At 38.1% G+C, this 20,849-nt stretch overlaps 2 protein-coding genes across 2 annotated transcripts in view; both read left to right on the forward strand.

Moving 5' to 3' along the window:
• LOC105114098 (probable disease resistance protein At4g27220) overlaps positions 1-3,163 on the forward strand; it is a 30,923-nt gene extending 27,760 nt beyond the window's left edge. The window contains 2 exon segments of the mRNA XM_011010515.1: positions 613-877; positions 879-3,163. Coding sequence (XP_011008817.1) covers positions 613-877; positions 879-3,144 — 2,531 coding nt within the window. The 3' untranslated portion in view covers positions 3,145-3,163.
• An 8,068-nt stretch (positions 3,164-11,231) lies between these two features.
• LOC105114092 (squalene monooxygenase-like) lies at positions 11,232-20,323 on the forward strand. The gene is made up of 9 exons (XM_011010511.1): positions 11,232-11,483; positions 11,630-11,741; positions 11,842-12,004; positions 12,156-12,324; positions 12,672-12,887; positions 13,092-13,367; positions 13,526-13,807; positions 19,139-19,263; positions 20,248-20,323. Exons 1-9 carry the CDS (start codon positions 11,250-11,252, stop codon positions 20,306-20,308), a joined length of 1,638 nt encoding a protein of 545 aa, XP_011008813.1. The 5' UTR covers positions 11,232-11,249; the 3' UTR covers positions 20,309-20,323.
• Positions 20,324-20,849: the final 526 nt, after the last annotated feature.

The raw sequence follows: 20,849 nt of genomic DNA on the forward strand, positions 1-20,849 counted from the left end.
CTCATATTCAATAATATATATTATTCTTGTAAGAAAATCGAAGACTAACATGAACTCATAGAAAAAAAAGCATTTATTAATATGAAATATTTCTTTTTTATATAGTGTGCTTACAATTACATAAATAATATTTTTTTTATTTGTTTCATTATTTTTTTAAGACTATTGAATTGTTATATTATTTTTTTTTAACTCGGTAGAGAAATGATTATAACTTGAAGTTTGATTAATATTATTTTTCATCCTATTGAGTTTCCCCAAGATGAAAATCCAAAAAAAATAATATTGAGTTATCATTAAAGTAACCTAATAAAATAATAGATCTATTAACTAGTAATATCATTAACTAGTAATAAATTATTTTGAAAAAATATATAATAAAAATTACAAAGAAAAAGTGAGAGAGAGAGAGGACATTTAAAAAAAAATAATCACCTTTATCAATTTTTCTAGTGTCATCTAAGTCTTATTCGGAGGAAAAAAATTCAAATTCATCCTTTTTTTTTTTAATTTTCTTTATGATTTTTAAATTTTTATTTTTAAGCTTTTTAGGTTTTATAAACAGTATAAAAAAACTAAAAGGATTGGTTGGTTAATCCACTATACATTTAGTGCAGGTTGGTGCTGGAGCTAGATCTTCTAAAAGTCTAAAATACAACAAGAGTAGAGGAGTTCCATTACCTACTAGCTCTACAAAGCCAGTGGGTCAAGCATTTGAAGAGAATACGAAGGAGATATGGTCTTTGTTAATGGATGATAAAGTCTCAACCATTGGCATTTATGGGATGGGAGGGGTTGGTAACGCAACAATATTCAAACATATTTATAATGAGCTTCTACAAAGACCAGATATTTGTGATCATGTTTGGTGGGTGACTGTCTCAAGATTTTAGCATTACTAGATTGCAGAATCTCATTGCTAAAAGTCTTCATCTAGACCTTTCAAGTGAAGATGATGATCTGGATAGAGCTGTTAAATTGTCAGAAGAACTAAGTACGAAACAAAAATGGATTCTCATTTTAGATGATTTGTGGAACAATTTTGAACTTGATGAAGTGAGAATTCCTGTGTTGTTGAAAGGATGCAAGCTGATTATGATAACTAGATCAGAAATGGTTTGTCATCGGATGGCTTGCCGCCACAAAATCAAAGTGAAGCTACTTTTTGAAGGAGAAGCTTGGACTTTGTTCATGGAAAAACTTGGATGTGACATAGCCCTTTTACCGGAAGTGGAAAGAATTGCGAAAGATATTGCTGGAGAATGTGCTGGTTTGCCGTTGGGAATTATTACAGTGGCAGGAAGCTTGAGGGGAGTGGATGACCCACATGAGTGGAGAAATACATTGAACAAATTGAGAGAATCAAAATTTAGGGACATAGATGAGAAAGTATTCAAGTTATTGTGGTTTAGTTATGATCGGTTAGGTGATTTAGCACTACAACAATGTCTCTTGTACTGTGCATTATTTCCTGAAGATGATATGATTGAAAGGGAGGAGTTGATAGGTTATTTGATCGACGAGGGAATAATTAATGGAAAGAGAAGAAGGGGAGATGCATTTGATGAGGGACATACGATGCTTAATAGACTTGAAAATGTCTGCCTAATGGAAAGTGTAAAAATAGGGTATAATGGTAGTAAACGTGTCAAGATGCATGACTTGATTAGGGACATGGCCAACCAAATAGAAAACTCTAAAGTCATGGTTAAAGCAGGTGCGCAATTAAAAGAGATACCAGATGCAGAGGAGTGGACAGAGAATCTCACAAGAGTCTCACTAATGCGAAACCAGATCGAAGAAATTCCTTCTAGCCATTCACCAATGTGTCCAAATTTGTCATCTCTAATTTTACGTGAGAATGAAGAGCTGCGATTGATTGCGGATTCATTTTTCAAGCAATTACATGGGCTCAAGGTCCTCGATCTGTCTTGCACAAGTATTGAAAATTTGCCAGACTCTGTCTCTGATTTGGTGAGTCTCACAGCATTATTGCTCAATGATTGTGAGAAATTAAGACGTGTTCCATCATTAAAGAAGCTAAGGGAATTGAGAAGGTTGGATCTCTCTTGCACTACACTTGAAAAGATGCCTCAAGGAATGGAATGCCTAACCAACCTAAGGTATCTTAGAATGAATGGATGTGGTGAAAAGGAGTTTCCTAGTGGGATATTACCAAAACTCTCTCACCTGCAAGTCTTTGTACTAGAGGAAACGTCAATTGATCAAAGATATGCTCCGATAACAGTTAAAGGAAAGGAAGTAGTATCCTTGAGAAATTTGAAAAGTTTGGAATGCCATTTCGAAGGTCTATCTGACTTCGTGGAGTATCTCAGATCTTGGGATGGGATTCAATCATTAAGCACATATAAAATTTTAGTAGGAATGGTGGATATAAATTATTGGTTTGACAGTGATTATTTGCCAGGTAAAACAGTTGGGTTGGGTAATTTGAGTATCAACGGAGATGGAGATTTTCAGGTCATGTTCTTAAATGGCATTCAAGGACTGGTTTGCGAATGCATCGATGCAAGAAGTTTATGTGATGTTTTGTCATTAGAGAATGCAACTGAACTGGAGTTCATCCGCATTTGGGATTGCAATAGCATGGAGAGCTTGGTTTCATCTTCTTGGTTCTGCTCTGCACCACCACGATTGCCATCATATAATGGTATGTTTTCTGGTCTTAAAGAGTTTTATTGTAGAGGATGTAAGAGTATGAAGAAGGTGTTCCCACTTGTGTTGCTGCCAAACCTCGTAAACCTGGAAGTGTTTAGTGCTGAGCGTTGTGAGAAAATGGAGGAGATAATAGGAACAACAGATGAAGAAAGCAGCACCTCCAATTCCATCACGGAAGTCATTCTCCCAAAGTTAAGAACTTTGGAATTGTATCTTTTACCAGAATTGAAAAGCATTTGCAGTGCAAAACTGATTTGCAATTCTCTTGAAGGTATTCATGTAACGTCTTGTGAGAAGCTGAAGAGGATGCCAATTGGTCTTCCGTTGCTTGAAAATGGCCAGCCATCTCCTCCCCCTTCTTTTAAATACATCACGGTATATCCAGAAGAATGGTGGGAGACAGTAGTGGAGTGGGAGCAACCTAATGCCAAGGATGTCCTTCGTCCCTTTGTACTGTTTTGGTAGGAGGAGACTACTGTAAGCATCATCTCTCTCAATCGAATTGTACCTTTCGTATTGTTAATCCTTTCGTTGTTAGAATACTTCGTTGTTGCATCATTTATCAATTCTATCCTAATGCAAAGGATGTCCTTTACTCCGTTAATGAAAATGTAGAATGCTTAATTACTCCGTTAAACGTAATGGTTCGTATCCTTCTTTGTTGCATCATTTATCAATTCCAGCCATCTGTAAAAATACTAATCATTTTTGTAAGCTTAAATTTGCTCATATTCAATGATATATCATTCTTTCAATCATTTTTGTTAAAAATCAGGTGCAAAACATAATTATTTTTTATATGAAAATAGTGTTTTAAATCAACAAGGATATTCTTATTAATTAATATTGAAATAATCCTTCATCCCTTTGTACCTTTTTTTTTTAACTCGATAGATAAATAATTATAATTTGAAGTTTGATTAATATTATATTTTCATCCTATTGAGTTTCTACAAGATGAAAATCCTATATTAATTTATTATTAAAATAACCTAATAAATATACTATTTTTTTTTTGAAAATTTCATGCGTTCAGATTTTCTTGGCAACTTATTTAAAGTTTCAACATTGAATGGGTCCACATGTTAACTTTCTATATCTTATAATATAATAGATATATTTAACTTAGAGGTGTGGTGGTGGTTTTTTATTAAAAAAAATAATTTTTTAAAAATATAAATTATATTTTTAAAAACTAACAATATATATTTTTTGTATAGCTATAAAAGAACCATAATTACCTTCAAATCATATATTATTTTAATATATTTTTAAATAAAAAATATTTTAGAAAACAACCATACTATAATAAAACGTATTTATTTTCTTTTCGCATTTAACCAGTGTGAACTAGATTTATGTATACTGCAACTTTATTACTTTTCTAAGCCATTTATTCTTCTCTGATCTGTGATTTCTCTTCTTTTTTTGTTCGTTCTTGGGATTGAAAGAACAGAATTGTTATTAAAATTAAAAAAGAAAAAACTGCCCAGACTTTTACCATGTACCGGGAGAGAAAACACTAGAGATTAAAGTAGCCATAAATATTCCATCTTAATTAAGCAAACTTGGCAAATGTAATTACACAAATCTGACTTAATACATATTAAAGTTTGTGAAGATTGAATACGTAGTCTTTATTTTTAAATAATTTGAATGTGATAATATTAAAAATATAAAAATATTTTTATATATTTTTAAATAAAAAATATTTTAAACCACCTCAACTCTTTCATCCAAGTATGCTTCCCAGGCTTAAAAAATAGTGTCCGACGAGGATATCAAAAAAAGAAGAACTAAAGCATGTACGTGGCTGCCAAAGGAGTCGTAAAATTTAGGTTTTTGATGAAAACGTGTGGGACACGTGTGGGATTTGCACAAAAGAAAAGGGATTGATGTAGTTTATGGATTCTGTAATTTTATGTAGTTTATGGATTCTGTAATGTTTCTTCTATTAAATGGATTAATTGTTTGATTATATTTTGATCATTTATTTATCTGTATTGATTTAATCTTTTTACTATAATATTGATTTAATAAAAAGAACTCCCAAAGCATGTACTTACTGCCATGATTGTTATGCCCGCGATCAAAACATAATTTGTTTTTGTAGTCGGAATCATGTTTGAGTGCATTTAAAAATCTGTTTATTTTAAAAAAATATTAAATTAATATTTTTAATATATTAATATTAAAAATAAAAAAATATTTTGATTACTAAATCTCATGACATTAAATAGAGTTTTTTCCCCCCTTAATAGAACACTCATGACATTAAATAGAATAACTTCAAGAAAAACACTCATGACATCAAATTATAGATAGCTTACGAATAGTTAAGACAGGTACTTCAAAGTTTAGTTTACAAAGAAGATATTATGAGGTTATTAATTTTCATTAAGAGAAAAGCTAAGAGACTTGGGAGAATCACTACATATATCCACAGAATATTTCATTGTAAACTAAAATAGTACGTGATCTAAGGTGCTTTCCCCCCCCCCCCCTCTTTTTTATTTGTTTTTGTTTATTTTATTATATGCTGGTTTAGAATTCAGCTAAGACGTCTAATAAAATATTTTTATTCTTAGAAATCTTGTGAAGAACAATCAGAAAACTAATTTAATTAGGGATTAATTTAGTAATTAATTACCTTACAGAGGATTTTCTTTTCTTTTATTTTATTTCTAGTAACAGCTAACTTTGTTATGTGTGGACACGAATGGCCGGTAGCAACCATGGTTGACATGGTTAGAGTCAAATGGTGGGTGCCTAACCAAAGAAAATGTTGCCCACCATTGTTGAACAATTGTCTCCCTCCTCAGCTATAAATAGAGGGTGCATTAATAGCTGATACAGAGCACGAAATAGAGAGAAACACAGAGAGAGCTAAGGGTGAGAGTTGAGTTGAGTAGAGAAGTTTTTCTCCTCCTTCTTGTTTTGTTGTTTGTATTGCTTTTGAGCTTGATTAATACAAACCAGTAGCTCCGTGGAGTAGGCAAGTTGCCGAACCACGTAAATTTGTGTGTGTTTGAATGTTTGGATCTCCTAACACCGGAATGTCCTAACAACTGGTATCAGAGTCTGGTTCTTGAAAGTTCTTTAAAAAGAGGGTGTTTGATCCAAACTCAAAAATCAAAGTTCTCAAAATGAGTTTTTGGACATACCACCGTGAAGAGGACAACGAGAGGAATCCACTGGTGAAAACCCGGTGAAAATCCGACGTCCTGCATGCTCGCACGCGCCTCCACCAACACTGTCCACGCGCACCAACGCGCGTCAAGCGTCTTCCTCGTCGTTTCCTGCAACTCGACCCCGCCACGTCAGCCCTTCGGTACAGTCATCAACCACGTCCCCTTCCACATCAGCAGTCTGACCGGTCACCCTACCACGTCGGCTGCCACGTCAACAGACACGTTATCGGTCACGTCAGCACTGCCACGTCAACTAAGAATCTTCGTGACCTGCCACGTCAGATTTGGTGGGTCCCACATTGCCTACGTCTCTAACACGTTAGCTTAGCCACGTGATCATCACTGGGTTTTGATCCGGTGTGGCGCAGCGACTATTCCTCCTGTCACGTGGCTTCATCTTCAGCATCCAATGATCCCAAAGTTTGATTGTTTAAAACGGAGCCCTCCAAAGTCCGATTTGGGTGATCTTAGTGTCGTTTCCAGCATTTTTGACCATTCCGGATACATCTATAATGTCAGATTTTTGAGATTCAAATCCGAGAAAGAGTAAAAATGACTGATGAAATAAAGGCTGCGGGAATTGAAAAATTTGATGGAACTGATTTTGGATATTGGAAAATGCAAATTGAAGACTATCTATATGGGAAGAAACTTCATCTTCCTCTATTGGGGAGCAAGCCAGAAAACATGTCAGAAGAAGATTGGCAAATTCTTGATAGACAAATCTTGGGCATTATCCGGCTATTATTATCAAGAAGAGTTGCTTATAATGTTACAAAAGAGAAATCCACAGCAAGATTGATGGAAGCTTTGTTTGGGATGTATGAGAAGCTGTCAGCAAATAACAAAGTGCAGTTGATGAAGAAGCAGTTCAACCTGAAGATGACAGAAAGCACCTCTGTTACACAGCATCTTAATAATTTCAACACCATCACAAATCAATTGTCATCTGTTGAAATTGAGTTTGATGATGAGATCCGAGCACTTATTTTGCTAGCTTCACTTCCAAGCAGTTGGGAAGGTATGAAAACAGCCGTAAGCAACTCAGCTGGAAAATCCAAATTAAAATATGATGATATCAGAGACCTAATTTTAGCTGAAGAAGTATGAAGGAAAGACTCGGGTGAAAGCTCTAGTTCAGGTTCAGCTCTCAACATCAACACTCGAGGAAGGAGACAAGACAGAGGCTTATCTAGAGGTAGATCAAAATCCAGGTACAGAAGTAAAAGCAAGTTTGGACCCAAGAAGCAGGTTGAATGCTGGAATTGTGGCAAACCCGGTCATTTCATGAGGAGTTGCACAAAACCAAAGAAACCTGAAGCTGATTCTGCAAATGCCACTACAGACGAGGTTCAGGATGCTTTGATCCTTGTTGTACATAGTCGTATTAATGATTGGGTTCTTGATTCTTGAGCTTCATTTCACTGTACTCCACACCATGAAATGATGCAAAACTATACTACTGGAAATTATGGGGTAGTTTATCTGGCCGATGGACAACCATTGGATATTGTGGGTATAGGAGATGTGCAAATCAAGACAATGAATGGATCTATATGGAACTTGCAAAATGTAAGGCATGTTCCTGAACTAAAGAAGAAGTTGATCTCGGTCGGACAACTTGATGATAGTGGTCATTCAATCCTTTTTTCTGGAGGAATGTGGAAGGTATCAAAGGGAGCAATGGTTTTGGCTCGTGAAAAGAAAACTGGCATCCTGTATATGACCATAAGATCAGCAGATATAATTGCCTCTACTAAAGTAGAAAATCAGGCACAACTTTGGCATTGTAGACTCGGCCATATAAGTCAAAAAGGGATGAAGATACTTCAGTCAAAAGGAAAGCTGCCAGAGTTAAAAAATGTTGATCTAGACATTTGTGAAAGTTGTGTTCTCGAAAAATAGAAGAAGCTCAGTTTCTTAAAGGTTGGTAGGACCTTAAGACCAAGAAAGCTAGAATTGGTGCACACAGATTTATGGGGACCAACTCCAGTAGCATCTCTTGGAGGATCTCGGTACTATGTGACTTTTATTGATGACTTCAGTAGGAAGGTATGGGTCTACTTTCTGAAAAATAAATCTGATGTGTTTGACACGTTCAAGAAATGGAAGGCTATGGTTGAGACATTTGACACATTTAAGAAATGGAAGGCTATGGTTGAGACTGAATCAGGTTTGAAGTTGAAATGCTTACGATCTGATAATGGCGGAGAATACATTGATGGAGGTTTCAAGGAGTATTGCGCTGTCAACGGTATCAGAATGGAAAAGACAGTTCCAGGCACACCACAACAGAATGGTATTGCTGAACGGATGAACCGAACCATCAATGAACGAGCTAGAAGCATGAGGTTGCATTCTGGGCTACCTCAAACATTCTGGGCTGATGCAGTTCATACTGCAGTTTACTTGATCAACCGTGGACCATCAGTACCTTTGGAGTTCAGACTGCCCGAGGAAGTCTGGAGAGGAAAAGAAGTACAGCTTGCTCACCTAAAAGTCTTTGGGTGTGTTTCCTATGTGCATGTAGACTCTGATGCTCGCAACAAGCTGGATGCCAAATCAAAGAAATGTTTCTTTATTGGCTATGGAGATGAAGAATTTGGATTTCGGTTCTGGGATGATCAAAACAGGAAGATTATCAGAAGCAGGAACGTGATCTTCAACGAGAAAGTTTTGTACAAAGACAAATCAAGTACAGAACTAGAGATAACTGATTCAGATACGAGTCCACAGAAATCTGAATTCATACAATTAGAAGGGCTTCCTGATGTTACCACTCAAGAGTCCACACAAGATAGTTCAAGCACTTCAGTACCCACCACTTCTACACAAGATAGTGCAGAGCCAAGTGAACCAGCTGTTCGCAGGTCTTCAAGGACTATAAAGCCTCCACAACGGTTCACACTTCTACTGAATTATATCTTGCTGACCGATGGTGGTGAACCATTAAATTATGAAGAATCCTTACAAGATGGAAACTCGAGCAAGTGGGAGTTAGCCATGAAGGACGAGATGGAGTCATTGCTGAAGAACAAGACTTGGGAGTTAACCAAACTGCCTGAAGGAAAGAAGGCCCTGCAAAACAAGTGGGTTTACAGAGTAAAGACCGAGCATGACGGAAGCAAACGGTTCAAAGCAAGACTTGTTGTAAAAGGGTTTCAGCAAAAGAAGGGGATCGACTATTCTGAGATATTTTCTCCAGTTGTGAAGCTTACAACAATCAGAGTTGTTCTGGGGATAGTAGCTGCAGAAAATTTACATCTTGAACAATTAGATGTAAAAACAGCATTTCTTCATGGAGAATTGGAGGAAGACATTTACATGCAACAACCAGAGGGGTTTGCAATACCAGGAAAGGAGAGTCAAGTTTGCAAACTAAAGAAGAGTCTATATGGTTTGAAGCAAGCTCCAAGACAGTGGTACAAGAAGTTTGATAACTTCATGAGTAGTACGGGATACACAAAATGTCAGGCTGATCATTGTTGCTATGTCAAACATTTTGACAACTCCTATATCATTCTACTGCTATATGTGGATGATATGTTAATTGCAGGTTCCAGCATGGAAGAGATTGACAAGCTAAAGCAACAGTTGTCAAAACAGTTTGAAATGAAGGATCTGGGAGCTGCTAAACAAATACTTGGCATGAGAATCATCAGAGACAAAGACAAAGGCATACTAAAGCTTTCACAGGCAGAGTATGTCAAGAAGGTTCTCAGCAGGTTTAGTATGGATAATGCTAAGCCAGTATGTACACCTCTGGGGAATCATTTCAAGCTCAGTAAAGACCAGTCACCAAAAACTGAGCTAGAACGTGGATACATGGACCAGATCCCATACGCCTCAGCTATCGGCTCCTTGATGTATGCCATGGTCTGTACTAGACCAGATATTGCCCATGCAGTGGGAGTTGTAAGCCGATATATGAGCAATCCTGGAAAGCAGCATTGGGAGGCAGTGAAATGGATCATGAGGTACTTAAAAGGCTCATCGGAGACATGTCTTATTTTCACAGCTGGCGGTTTGAAACTTGAAGGCTTTGTAGATGCTGATCTAGCAGGAGATGTTGATAGCAGAAAGAGTACTACAGGTTATATATACACTCTAGGAGGCACTGCTGTTTCTTGGAGTTCTACCTTGCAAAAGATAGTTGCTCTTTCAACGACAGAAGCTGAATATGTCGCAGTTTCAGAATCCGCAAAAGAGATAGTATGGCTACAGAGTTTCCTGCAAGAATTGGGCAAGATGCATGGAAAGGGTACTTTGTATAGTGACAGTCAGAGTGCAATCTTCCTTGCCAAGAATCCAGCATTTCACTCCAGAACAAAGCACATACAGATCAAATATCACTTCATCAGGCAATTGCTCGACGATGAACAACTGTTACTTGAAAAGATCTGTGGAAGCAAGAATCCAGCCGACATGTTAACCAAAGGAGTTACTCTCGATAAACTGAAGCTGTGTAAAGCTTCAGTGGGTCTTGAAGATTAAAAGACAGACCTAACACCATTTGTGTCCAAGTGGGAGATTGTTGGGTGTGGACACAACATGGTTGGTGGCAGCCATGTTAGACATGGCTAAAGTCAATGGTGGTTGCATGGTGGGTGCCTAACCAAAGAAATTGTTGCCCACCATTGTTGACTAAAGAAGAAACTTGTCTCCCACATCAGCTATAAATAGAGAGTGCCATTGATAGCTGATGAGCACCACGAGATAGAGAGAAACACAGAGAGAGAGCTAAGGGTGAGAGTTGAGTTGAGTTGAGAAGTTTTCTCCTCCTCCTTGTTTTGTTGTTTGTATTGCTTTTGAGCTTGATTAATACAAACCAGTAGCTCCGTGGAGTAGGCAAGTTGCCGAACCACGTAAATTTGTGTGTGTTTGAATGTTTGGATCTCCTAACAACTGGTATCAGAGCTTGTTCTTGAAAGTTCTTGAAAAAAAGGGTGTTTGATCCAAACTCAAAAATCAAAGTTCTCAAAACGTGTTTTTGAACATACCACCGTGAAGAGGACGACGAGAGGAATCCACTGGTGAAAACCCGGATTAAATCCGACGTCCTGCATGCCCGCACGCGCCTACACGCGCCACCACCAAGACTGCCCACGCGCATAGACGCGCCGTACGAAACAACAACGGCACAGCCAAGATTGTTATGCTCGCAATCAAAACATAATTTGTTTTTGTACTCAGAATTATGTTTGAGTACATTTAAAAATCTGTTTATTTTTAAAAAAATATTAAATTAATATTTTTTGATATATTAATATTAAAAATAAATAAAAAATATTTTGATTGCTAACAAATTGCTGAGAGACGTATTGGTTGACTCACATATTAACTACAAACATTGCTGAGAGCTTGTACTGAGAGAGAAAAATGGACTCCAAACATATATTTGGAGGAGTTGTAGCAGCTTTCTTGTTCGGGTTTGTTGTCCTCTACAGTTCAAGAGGGAGAGAGAATATCAAAGCTTCAGAGAAAAATCGAAGCAAGAAAACTTTGAAAAGCTCTGGAAATGGAGTGTGCAGATCAAATTTTGCTGGAAATACTGATGTGATCATCGTAGGAGCTGGTGTTGCTGGTTCAGCTCTTGCTTATGCTCTCGCAAAGGTAATAACCTCTTTCACAATGGTAAAACAGTTAACTCTAAGTGCCTGATCTTGCTTATAATTCAAAGACCAAAACCTAGTAAGCAGAGCTATTGTTGTTCTGTGTGTGCTAAGCAACAGCGACCTTGTCTTCTCCTACAACTGCAGGATGGATGGCGCGTGCAAGTTATTGAAAGAGACTTGACTGAGCCCGACAGAATTGTTGGTGAGCTCCTGCATGCTGGGGGCTTGATTAAATTGGCCGAGTTAGGTCTTCAAGGTGAAGAATTACTAGCTGTAGAAATTTTGTTGAACATACTTTCCGTTCAATTAATCAACAACTACTCTTATTTATGTCCAACATTTTTGTGTGGTAGCAGACTGTCTAGATGGGATTGATTCTCAGATAGTCTTCAGTTTCGCTGCTGTTCACAAAGATGGGAAAAGAACTGCAATTTCATATCCCGCCAATGCGAGTGGCAGAGGCTTTCACAATGGTCGCTTCATCCAGAAACTACGTGAAAAAGCCGCATCTCTTCCCAAGTATTTGTCCTTTCCCCTGAAACCAATAGGAACAGAGTAGCCTGCGAGTACTGAGTTCAATATAACCAACCATAGACTGAATATACGTTTGTCAGTATCATTTCATGATGTGAAGATTTTTCTTTCTCATATTTCTTTGATCTTTGTCCAGCGTTAAACTCGAACAAGGAACTGTAACATCTCTTGTTGAAGAAAATGGAACTATCAAAGGTGTGCTATACAAAACAAAGGCAGGCCAGGAGTTAGCAACTTCAGCTTCACTCACAGTAGTATGTGATGGTTGTTTTTCAAATTTACGACGCAATCTCTGCAATCCAAAGGTGAAAATCTTGCATTATGAGTAAATTTAGATGTAATCAATGAGAGAAGGCACTATAATTTTTTATTTTGTTGATAAGAATACAGACCAGTAGATATACCTTCGACGTGAATGTCAAATAATAGTTTTATATTATTCTTTAAAATAGTTATTTGAAAACTTGAAACTTGCTTGGGACCATGATTACTTTCGGCTTAATTATTATTAATATAATTAGTTAGAATGAATTGTAAGATTCAAGCTTGTGAATGTTCGGTTATTAAAACTTCTTATTATATCAAATAATTAATTCAACCTAAAATTAGTTTAATATTACTCTCTAACACATGTTCGTTACATTTCTTGTAGATTGAAGTCCCATCTTACTTTGTTGGTTTGGTCCTGGAGAACTATAATCTTCCATATGCAAATCGTGCATACTTTATTTTGAAGGATACAATTGTCATAGCTTATCCTGTTAGCAGCAATGAAATTCGTTGTTTAGTTGATGTACCTGGCTCGAAACAACCACCTATTGCCAATGGTGAAACGGCAAGATACTTGAAAACAGTGGTGGCACCTCAAGTATGTATAGTTGCTTGAAATTGAAGCTTATTCTGATTAATTCATAGAGCACGCTTGATCGCGAATTTATTGTTAATAATATCAGAAAGCAAAGTGTAAAATGTCTCATAATGCCAGTCTAAGGCGACATTTTAGCAACTTTGCTAGTTCTCTTTATTAAATATAAATGTTGTTTGAACTAATGCAGAGATTTGCACATTTCAGATGCCACCTGAGCTATACAATGCTTTCATATGTGCAATTGATAAGGGCAACATAAGAACAATGCCAAACAGAATCATGCCTGCGTCTCCCTATCCAACCCCTGGTGCGTTTATGATAGGGGATTCCTTGAATATGCGCCATGCCGTAACAGGAGGAGGAATGACTGTGGGACTTTCCGATGTTGTTCTACTGCGAGATCTTCTTAGGCCTCTGAATGATCTTAGTAATGGAGCTGCCATTTGCAAATATCTTGAATCCTTTTACATTCTGCGTAAGGTATCAGCTTTCGCATGCTCAAGCTTATCTAATATTTCTTCTGCCAGTCTTCCTCGGAACAAACTCTGAACAGGAATTGCTTAAAGAAACTTCAAATTTCAAGCATTGCTATATTTCTATAGGTTGGGTAGATACTAATAACTTAATATTGGTTGCAGCCAACGTCATTTGCAATAAACACATTGGCAAGCACCCTACACACAGTATTCTCTTCATCGGATCAGGATCCATCAAGGAAGGAAATGAAAGAAGCATTCTTCAATTATTTGAGCCTCGGAGGCGCGTTCTCAGAAGGACTGATGGCTCTTCTGTCTGGTCTAAACCCTGATCCGTGGAGCTTGGTTTTCCACTGCTTTGCCATGCTTGCCTATGCTGTTGGCCGCTTATTGCTTCCATTTCCTACACCAAAACGCATGTGTATTGCGGCAAAACTAATTTTGGTCTGAATCTCCAGCTCTCATTGTTATGTATGGACACAAATGGTTGGTGGCAGCCATGCTTGACATGTTAAGAATGGTGGGTGCCTAACCAAAGAAAATGTTGCCCACCATTGTTGATCAAAGGAAGGAGATTGTCTCCCACATCAGCTATAAATAGAGAGTGTCATTGATAGCTGATCACCACGAAATAGAGAGAAACACATAAAGAGCTTTGAGAGAGTTGAGTTGAGTAGAGAAGTTTTTCTCTTCCTCCTTGTTTTTGTTGTTTGTATTGCTTTTGAGCTTGATTAATGCAAACCAGAAGCTCCGTGGAGTAGGCAAGTTGCCGAACCACGTAAATTGATGTGTGTTTGAATGCCGGAATGTCCTAACAACTGGTATCAGAGCTTGTTCTTGAAAGTTCTTGAAAAAGAGGGTGTTTGATCCAAACTCAAAAATCAAAGTTCTCAAAACGTGTTTTTGAACATACCACCGTGAAGAGGACGACAAGAGGAATCCACTGGTGAAAACCCGGTGAAAATCCGACGTCCTGCATGCCCGCACGCACCTGCACACGCCGCCACTAGTACTGTCCCCGCGCACCGACGCGCCTCACGCGTCTTCCTCGCCCGTTTCCTGCAACTTGACTCGCCACGTCATCTACCATGTCAGCATCACTGGGTTTTGATCTGATGTGGCGCAACGACTATTCCTCCTGCCACGTGGCTTCATCTGCAGCGTCCAGTGATCCCAAAGTTTGATTGTTTAAATCTGAGCCATCCGAAGTCCGATTTGGGTGCTCTCAGTGTCATTTCCAACATTTTTGGCCATTCCGGACACATCTGTAAGGTCAGATTTTTAAGATTCGAACCTAAGAAAGAGTAAAAATGGTTGATGAAATAAAGGCTGCGGGAATTGAAAAATTTGATGGAATTGACTTTGGATATTGGAAAATGCAAATTGAAGACTATCTATATGGGAAGAAACTTCATCTTCCTCTGTTGGGGAGCAAGCCAGAAAACATGTCAGAAGAAGATTGACAAAAATTCTTGATAGACAAGTCTTGGGCATTATCCGGCTATCATTATCAAGAAGAGTTGCTCATAATGTTACAAAAGAGAAATCCACAGCAAGATTGATGGAAGCCTTGTCTGGGATGTATAAGAAGCCATCAGCAAATAACAAAGTGCACTTGATGAAGAAGCTGTTCAACTTGAAGATGACAGAAAGCACATCTGTTACACAACATCTTAATAATTTCAACACCATCACAAATCAATTGTCATCTATTGAAATTGAGTTTGATGATGAGATCCGAGCACTTATTTTGCTAGCTTCACTTCCAAGCAGTTGGGAAGGTATGAGAACAGCCGTAAGCAACTCAGTTGGAAAATCCAAATTAAAATATGATGATATCCGAGACCTGATTTTAGTTGAAGAAGTACGAAGGAAAGACTCGGGTGAAAGCTCAAGTTCAGGTTCAGCTCTCAACATTAACACTCGAGGAAGGAGACAAGACAGAGGCTTATCAAGAGGCAGATCAAAATCCAGGTATAGAAGTAAAAGCAAGTTTGGACCTAGGAAGCAGGTTGAATGTTGGAATTGTGGCAAACTTGGTCATTTCATGAGGAGTTGCACAAAACCAAAGAAACCTGAAGCTGATTCTGCAAATGTCACTACAAACGAGGTATAAGATGCTTTGATTCTTGCTATACATATTCCTATTGATGATTGGGTTCTTGATTCTGGAGCTTCATTTCACTGTACTCCACACCATGAAATGATGCAAAACTATATTGCTGGAAATTATGGGGTAGTCTATCTGGCTGATGGACAACCATTGGATATTGTGGGTATAGGAGATGTGCAAATCAAGACAATGAATGAATCTATATGGAACTTGCAAAATGTAAGGCATGTTCCTGAACTAAAGAAGAAGTTGATCTCGGTCGGACAACTTAATGATAGTGGCCATTCAATCCTTTTCTCTAGAGGAATGTGGAAGGTATCAAAGGGAGCAATGGTTTTGGCTCGTGGAAAGAAAACTGGCACCCTGTATATGACCACAAGATCAGCAGATATAATTGCCTCTACTGAAGCAGAAAATCAGGCACAACTATGGCATTGTAGACTCGGCCATATGAGTCAAAAGGGGATGAAGATACTTCACTCAAAGGGAAAGCTACCAGAGTTAAAAAATGTTGATCTAGACATTTGTGAAAGTTGTGTTCTCGGAAAATAGAAGAAACTTAGTTTCTTAAAGGTTGGCAGGACCTTAAGACCAGAAAGCTAGAACTGGTGCACACAGATTTATGGGGACCAGCTCCAGTAGCATCTCTTGGAGGATCTCGGTACTATGTGACTTTTATTGATGACTTTAGCAGAAAGGTATGGGTCTACTTTCTGAAAAATAAATCTGATGTGTTTGACACATTCAAGAAATGGAAGTCTATGGTTGAGACTAAATCAGGTTTGAACTTGAAATGCTTACGATCTGATAATGGAGGAGAATACATTGATGGAGGTTTCAAGGAGTATTGCGCTGTCAACGGTATCAGAATGGAAAAGACAGTTCCAGGCACACCACAACAGAATGGCATTGCTAAACGGATGAACAGGACCATCAATGAACGAGCTAGAAGCATGAGGTTGCATTCTGGGCTACCTCAAACATTCTGGGCTGATGCAGTTCATACTGCAGTTTACTTGATCAACCGTGGACCATCAGTACCTTTGGAGTTCAGACTGCCCGAGGAAGTCTGGAGAGGAAAAGAAGTACAGCTTGCTCACCTAAAAGTCTTTGGGTGTGTTTCCTATGTGCATGTAGACTCTGATGCTCGCAACAAGCTGGATGCCAAATCAAAGAAATGTTTCTTTATTGGCTATGGAGATGAAGAATTTGGATTTCGGTTCTGGGATGATCAAAACAGGAAGATTATCAGAAGCAGGAACGTGATCTTCAACGAGAAAGTTTTGTACAAAGACAAATCAAGTACAGAACTAGAGATAACTGATTCAGATACGAGTCCACAGAAATCTGAATTCATACAATTAGAAGGGCTTCCTGATGTTACCACTCAAGAGTCCACACAAGATAGTTCAAGCACTTCAGTACCCACCACTTCTACACAAGATAGTGCAGAGCCAAGTGAACCAGCTGTTCGCAGGTCTTCAAGGACTATAAAGCCTCCACAACGGTTCACACTTCTACTGAATTATATCTTGCTGACCGATGGTGGTGAACCATTAAATTATGAAGAATCCTTACAAGATGGAAACTCGAGCAAGTGGGAGTTAGCCATGAAGGACGAGATGGAGTCATTGCTGAAGAACAAGACTTGGGAGTTAACCAAACTGCCTGAAGGAAAGAAGGCCCTGCAAAACAAGTGGGTTTACAGAGTAAAGACCGAGCATGACGGAAGCAAACGGTTCAAAGCAAGACTTGTTGTAAAAGGGTTTCAGCAAAAGAAGGGGATCGACTATTCTGAGATATTTTCTCCAGTTGTGAAGCTTACAACAATCAGAGTTGTTCTGGGGATAGTAGCTGCAGAAAATTTACATCTTGAACAATTAGATGTAAAAACAGCATTTCTTCATGGAGAATTGGAGGAAGACATTTACATGCAACAACCAGAGGGGTTTGCAATACCAGGAAAGGAGAGTCAAGTTTGCAAACTAAAGAAGAGTCTATATGGTTTGAAGCAAGCTCCAAGACAGTGGTACAAGAAGTTTGATAACTTCATGAGTAGTACGGGATACACAAAATGTCAGGCTGATCATTGTTGCTATGTCAAACATTTTGACAACTCCTATATCATTCTACTGCTATATGTGGATGATATGTTAATTGCAGGTTCCAGCATGGAAGAGATTGACAAGCTAAAGCAACAGTTGTCAAAACAGTTTGAAATGAAGGATCTGGGAGCTGCTAAACAAATACTTGGCATGAGAATCATCAGTTTGAAATGAAGGATCTGGGAGCCGCTAAACAAATACTTAGCATGAGAATCATCAAAGACAAAGACAAAGGCATACTAAAACTTTCACATACAGAGTATGTCAAGAAGGTTCTCAGCAGGATTAGTATGGATAATGCTAAGCCAGTATGTACACCTCTGGGAAATCATTTCAAGCTCAGTAGAGACCAGTCACCAAAAACTAAGCTAGAACGTGGATACATGGACCGGATTCCATACGCCTCAGCTATCGGCTCTTTGATGTATGCTATGGTCTGTACTAGACTAGATATTGCCCATGCAGTGGGAGTTGTAAGCCGATATATGAGCAATCCTGGAAAGCAGCATTGAGAGGCAGTGAAATGGATCATGAGGTACTTAAAAGGCTCATTGGAGACATGTCTTACTTTCACAGCTGGCGGTTTGAAACTTGAAGGCTTTGTAGATGCTGATCTAGCAGGAGATGTTGATAGCAGAAAGAGTAATACAGGTTATATATACACTCTAGGAGGCACTGCTGTTTCTTGGAGTTCTACCTTGCAAAAGATAGTTGCTCTTTCAACAACAGAAGCTGAATATGTTGCAGTTTCAGAGACTGCAAAAGAGATAGTATGGCTATAGAGTTTCTTGCAAGAATTGGGCAAGATGCATGGAAAATGTACTTTGTATAGTGACAGTCAGAGTGCAATCTTCCTTGCCAAGAATCCAGCATTTCACTCCAGAATAAAGCACATACAGATCAAATATCACTTCTTCCGGTAATTGCTCGATGATGAACAACTGGTACTTGAAAAGATCTGTGGAAGCAAGAATCCAGCTAACATGTTAACCAAATAAGTTACTCTCGATAAACTGAAGCGGTGTAAAGCTTTAGTTGGTCTTCAAGATTAAAAGACAGACCTAACACCATTTGTGTCCAAGTGGAAGATTGTTATGTGTGGACACAAATGGTCGGTGGCAGCCATGGTTGGTGGCAGCCATTCTTGACATGGTAAGAATGGTGGGTGCCTAACCAAAGAAAATGTTGCCCACCATTGTTGACCAAAGGAAGGAGATTGTCTCCCACATCAGCTATAAATAAAGAGTGTCATTGATAGCTGATCACCACGAAATAGAGAGAAACACATAGAGAGCTTTGAGAGAGAGTTGAGTTGAGTAGAGAAGCTTTTCTCCTCCTTGTTTTAGTTGTTTGTATTGCTTTTGAGCTTGATTAATACAAACTAGAAGCTCCGTGGAGTAGGTAAGTTGCCGAACCACGTAAATTGATGTGTGTTTGAATGCCGAAATGTCCTAACACTCATTACCCTTACTAACAGACATTTGTTTGAACTATTATTCTCACCATGAGTTTCCTAGAGAAACTTAAATTTTTATTTTTATTTTTGTCATCTTTCAGGTTGGATCAGGCATCATCTTCCCTATACTAAAGGCAGAAGGAATTAGAGCAACATTCCTCCCGGCAACAATGCCTGCTTACTGCAGAACTCCTCCTGTCCAATCCATTGATGATAGAGAAACAGGGTAATAGTTGGTTATTCTTTAATCAAACAAGAAACAAATTATAAAACCTGCAGTATTTTAAGATATAGCTAGTTGTTTTGCATTTTTTTTTCTTCTTTTTATAATATAGCAGTACCGTTGTTGTTCGAATTCCTATAAGCTTTTGAATTCCCGCTAACCATCTTTAGACTATTTCTTCTTCTTCTTCTTCTTCTTTTTTTTTTTTTTTTTTGCTTCAAAAGAAAAGGGTCCTTAAGTCTAATCATGACAGATACCATGTTTTGCTTCCATTTTCCAAAGAGGAAAGGGTGCAGAAAGCGATCACATACCAACGAGACGCAAGCAGACTAACTAAACCTGTATAAAACAAAACAACCGAACCATGAAATAGCCAGCTACCCTTCCACACAAAACTTGCATAACATAATCTGCTTGACATGTACTGGAATGAAACTTAAAACCAACTCAGAAATAATACATTTATTTCATATTAATCAACGTCAATCAGATGTAAATTACATGTTAGTTAGCGTAAGGACATGAGAAGAATCAATAGAAATGGAGACTTGTGCCGCTTTACACACATAATTCTATTACCACATTCAATAGCACCATGAATTAAAACAAGATGCCTACCCGTAATTCAATAATATATCGTCATTTAACAAAGGGACTAAGGACGTCCTTAGCGTTAGGATTCTCCCACTCTACCACTGACTCCCACCATTCTTTCGGATATACTTCAATTTTTTTAAGTGGAGGGGGAAGAAGACGAATTGGCAACCTTCTCAGCTTTTGACAATTGTCTACAATAAGTTCTTCGAGGGAATCGCAAATCAGCTTTGCACTGCAAATGCTTTTCAGTTCTGGTAGATTCATCAATCTCAGAATTCTGAACTTAGGGAGTATGAATTCCATGATGGAATTGGAGCTACTGCTTTCTTCATCTGTTGTTCCTATTATCTCCTCCATTTTCTCACAGTGTTGAACTTGAATCCTTTCTAGGTACGTATGGTTTGACAGCAACACCAGAGGAAACAACGTCTTCATACTCTTACGTTTATAGCAATAAAGTTCTTTAAGACCAGAAAATATACCATTATAAGATGGCAACGGTAGTGGAGCAGAGTAGAACCACGAAGATGAAACCAAGCTCTTCATGCTATTGCAATCCTTAATGTCGATGCGCTGAAGATCGGTGGCATTCTCTAATGACAAAACATCACCTAAACTTCTTGCATCGATACATTTACAATGCAGTATTTGAATGTTATTTATGAACATGACCTGAAAATCTCTATCTCGATTGATGTTCAAATTACCCTACCCAACTATTCTACATGGATAACAATAATTATTTATTTCCGAGTAAAAATCATCGCCCAGTAGTCCCACAAAAATCTTGTACGTGCATAATGAAAGGGTCTTATCCCGAGAGTTCAGATACTCCACAAAGTCAGAATGTTCTTCAAAATGACATTCCAAAATTTCCAACTTCCTCCAGCATCCTACTTCCTGTTACTAGAGCATACATTCTTAAATCCCTAAAAGGCATAAAGTCCTCTAGTATAAAAACTTGCAGGTGACAGAGTTTAGGTAATATCCCA

The sequence above is a fragment of the Populus euphratica genome, unplaced genomic scaffold, assembly GCF_000495115.2.
Source record: "Populus euphratica unplaced genomic scaffold, PopEup_1.0 scaffold490.1, whole genome shotgun sequence".
Classification (NCBI taxonomy): domain Eukaryota; kingdom Viridiplantae; phylum Streptophyta; class Magnoliopsida; order Malpighiales; family Salicaceae; genus Populus; species Populus euphratica.

Bases quoted from the DNA above. Each gene is read 5' to 3' on its own strand.
- LOC105114092 (XM_011010511.1), top strand. From the start codon at position 11,250: ATGGACTCCAAACATATATTTGGAGGAGTTGTAGCAGCTTTCTTGTTC. The intron at 12,325-12,671 runs GTGAAAATCTTG...CATTTCTTGTAG, and splicing joins GCAATCTCTGCAATCCAAAG to ATTGAAGTCCCATCTTACTT. The intron at 19,264-20,247 runs GTAATAGTTGGT...AATCCTTTCTAG, and splicing joins ATTGATGATAGAGAAACAGG to GTACGTATGGTTTGACAGCA.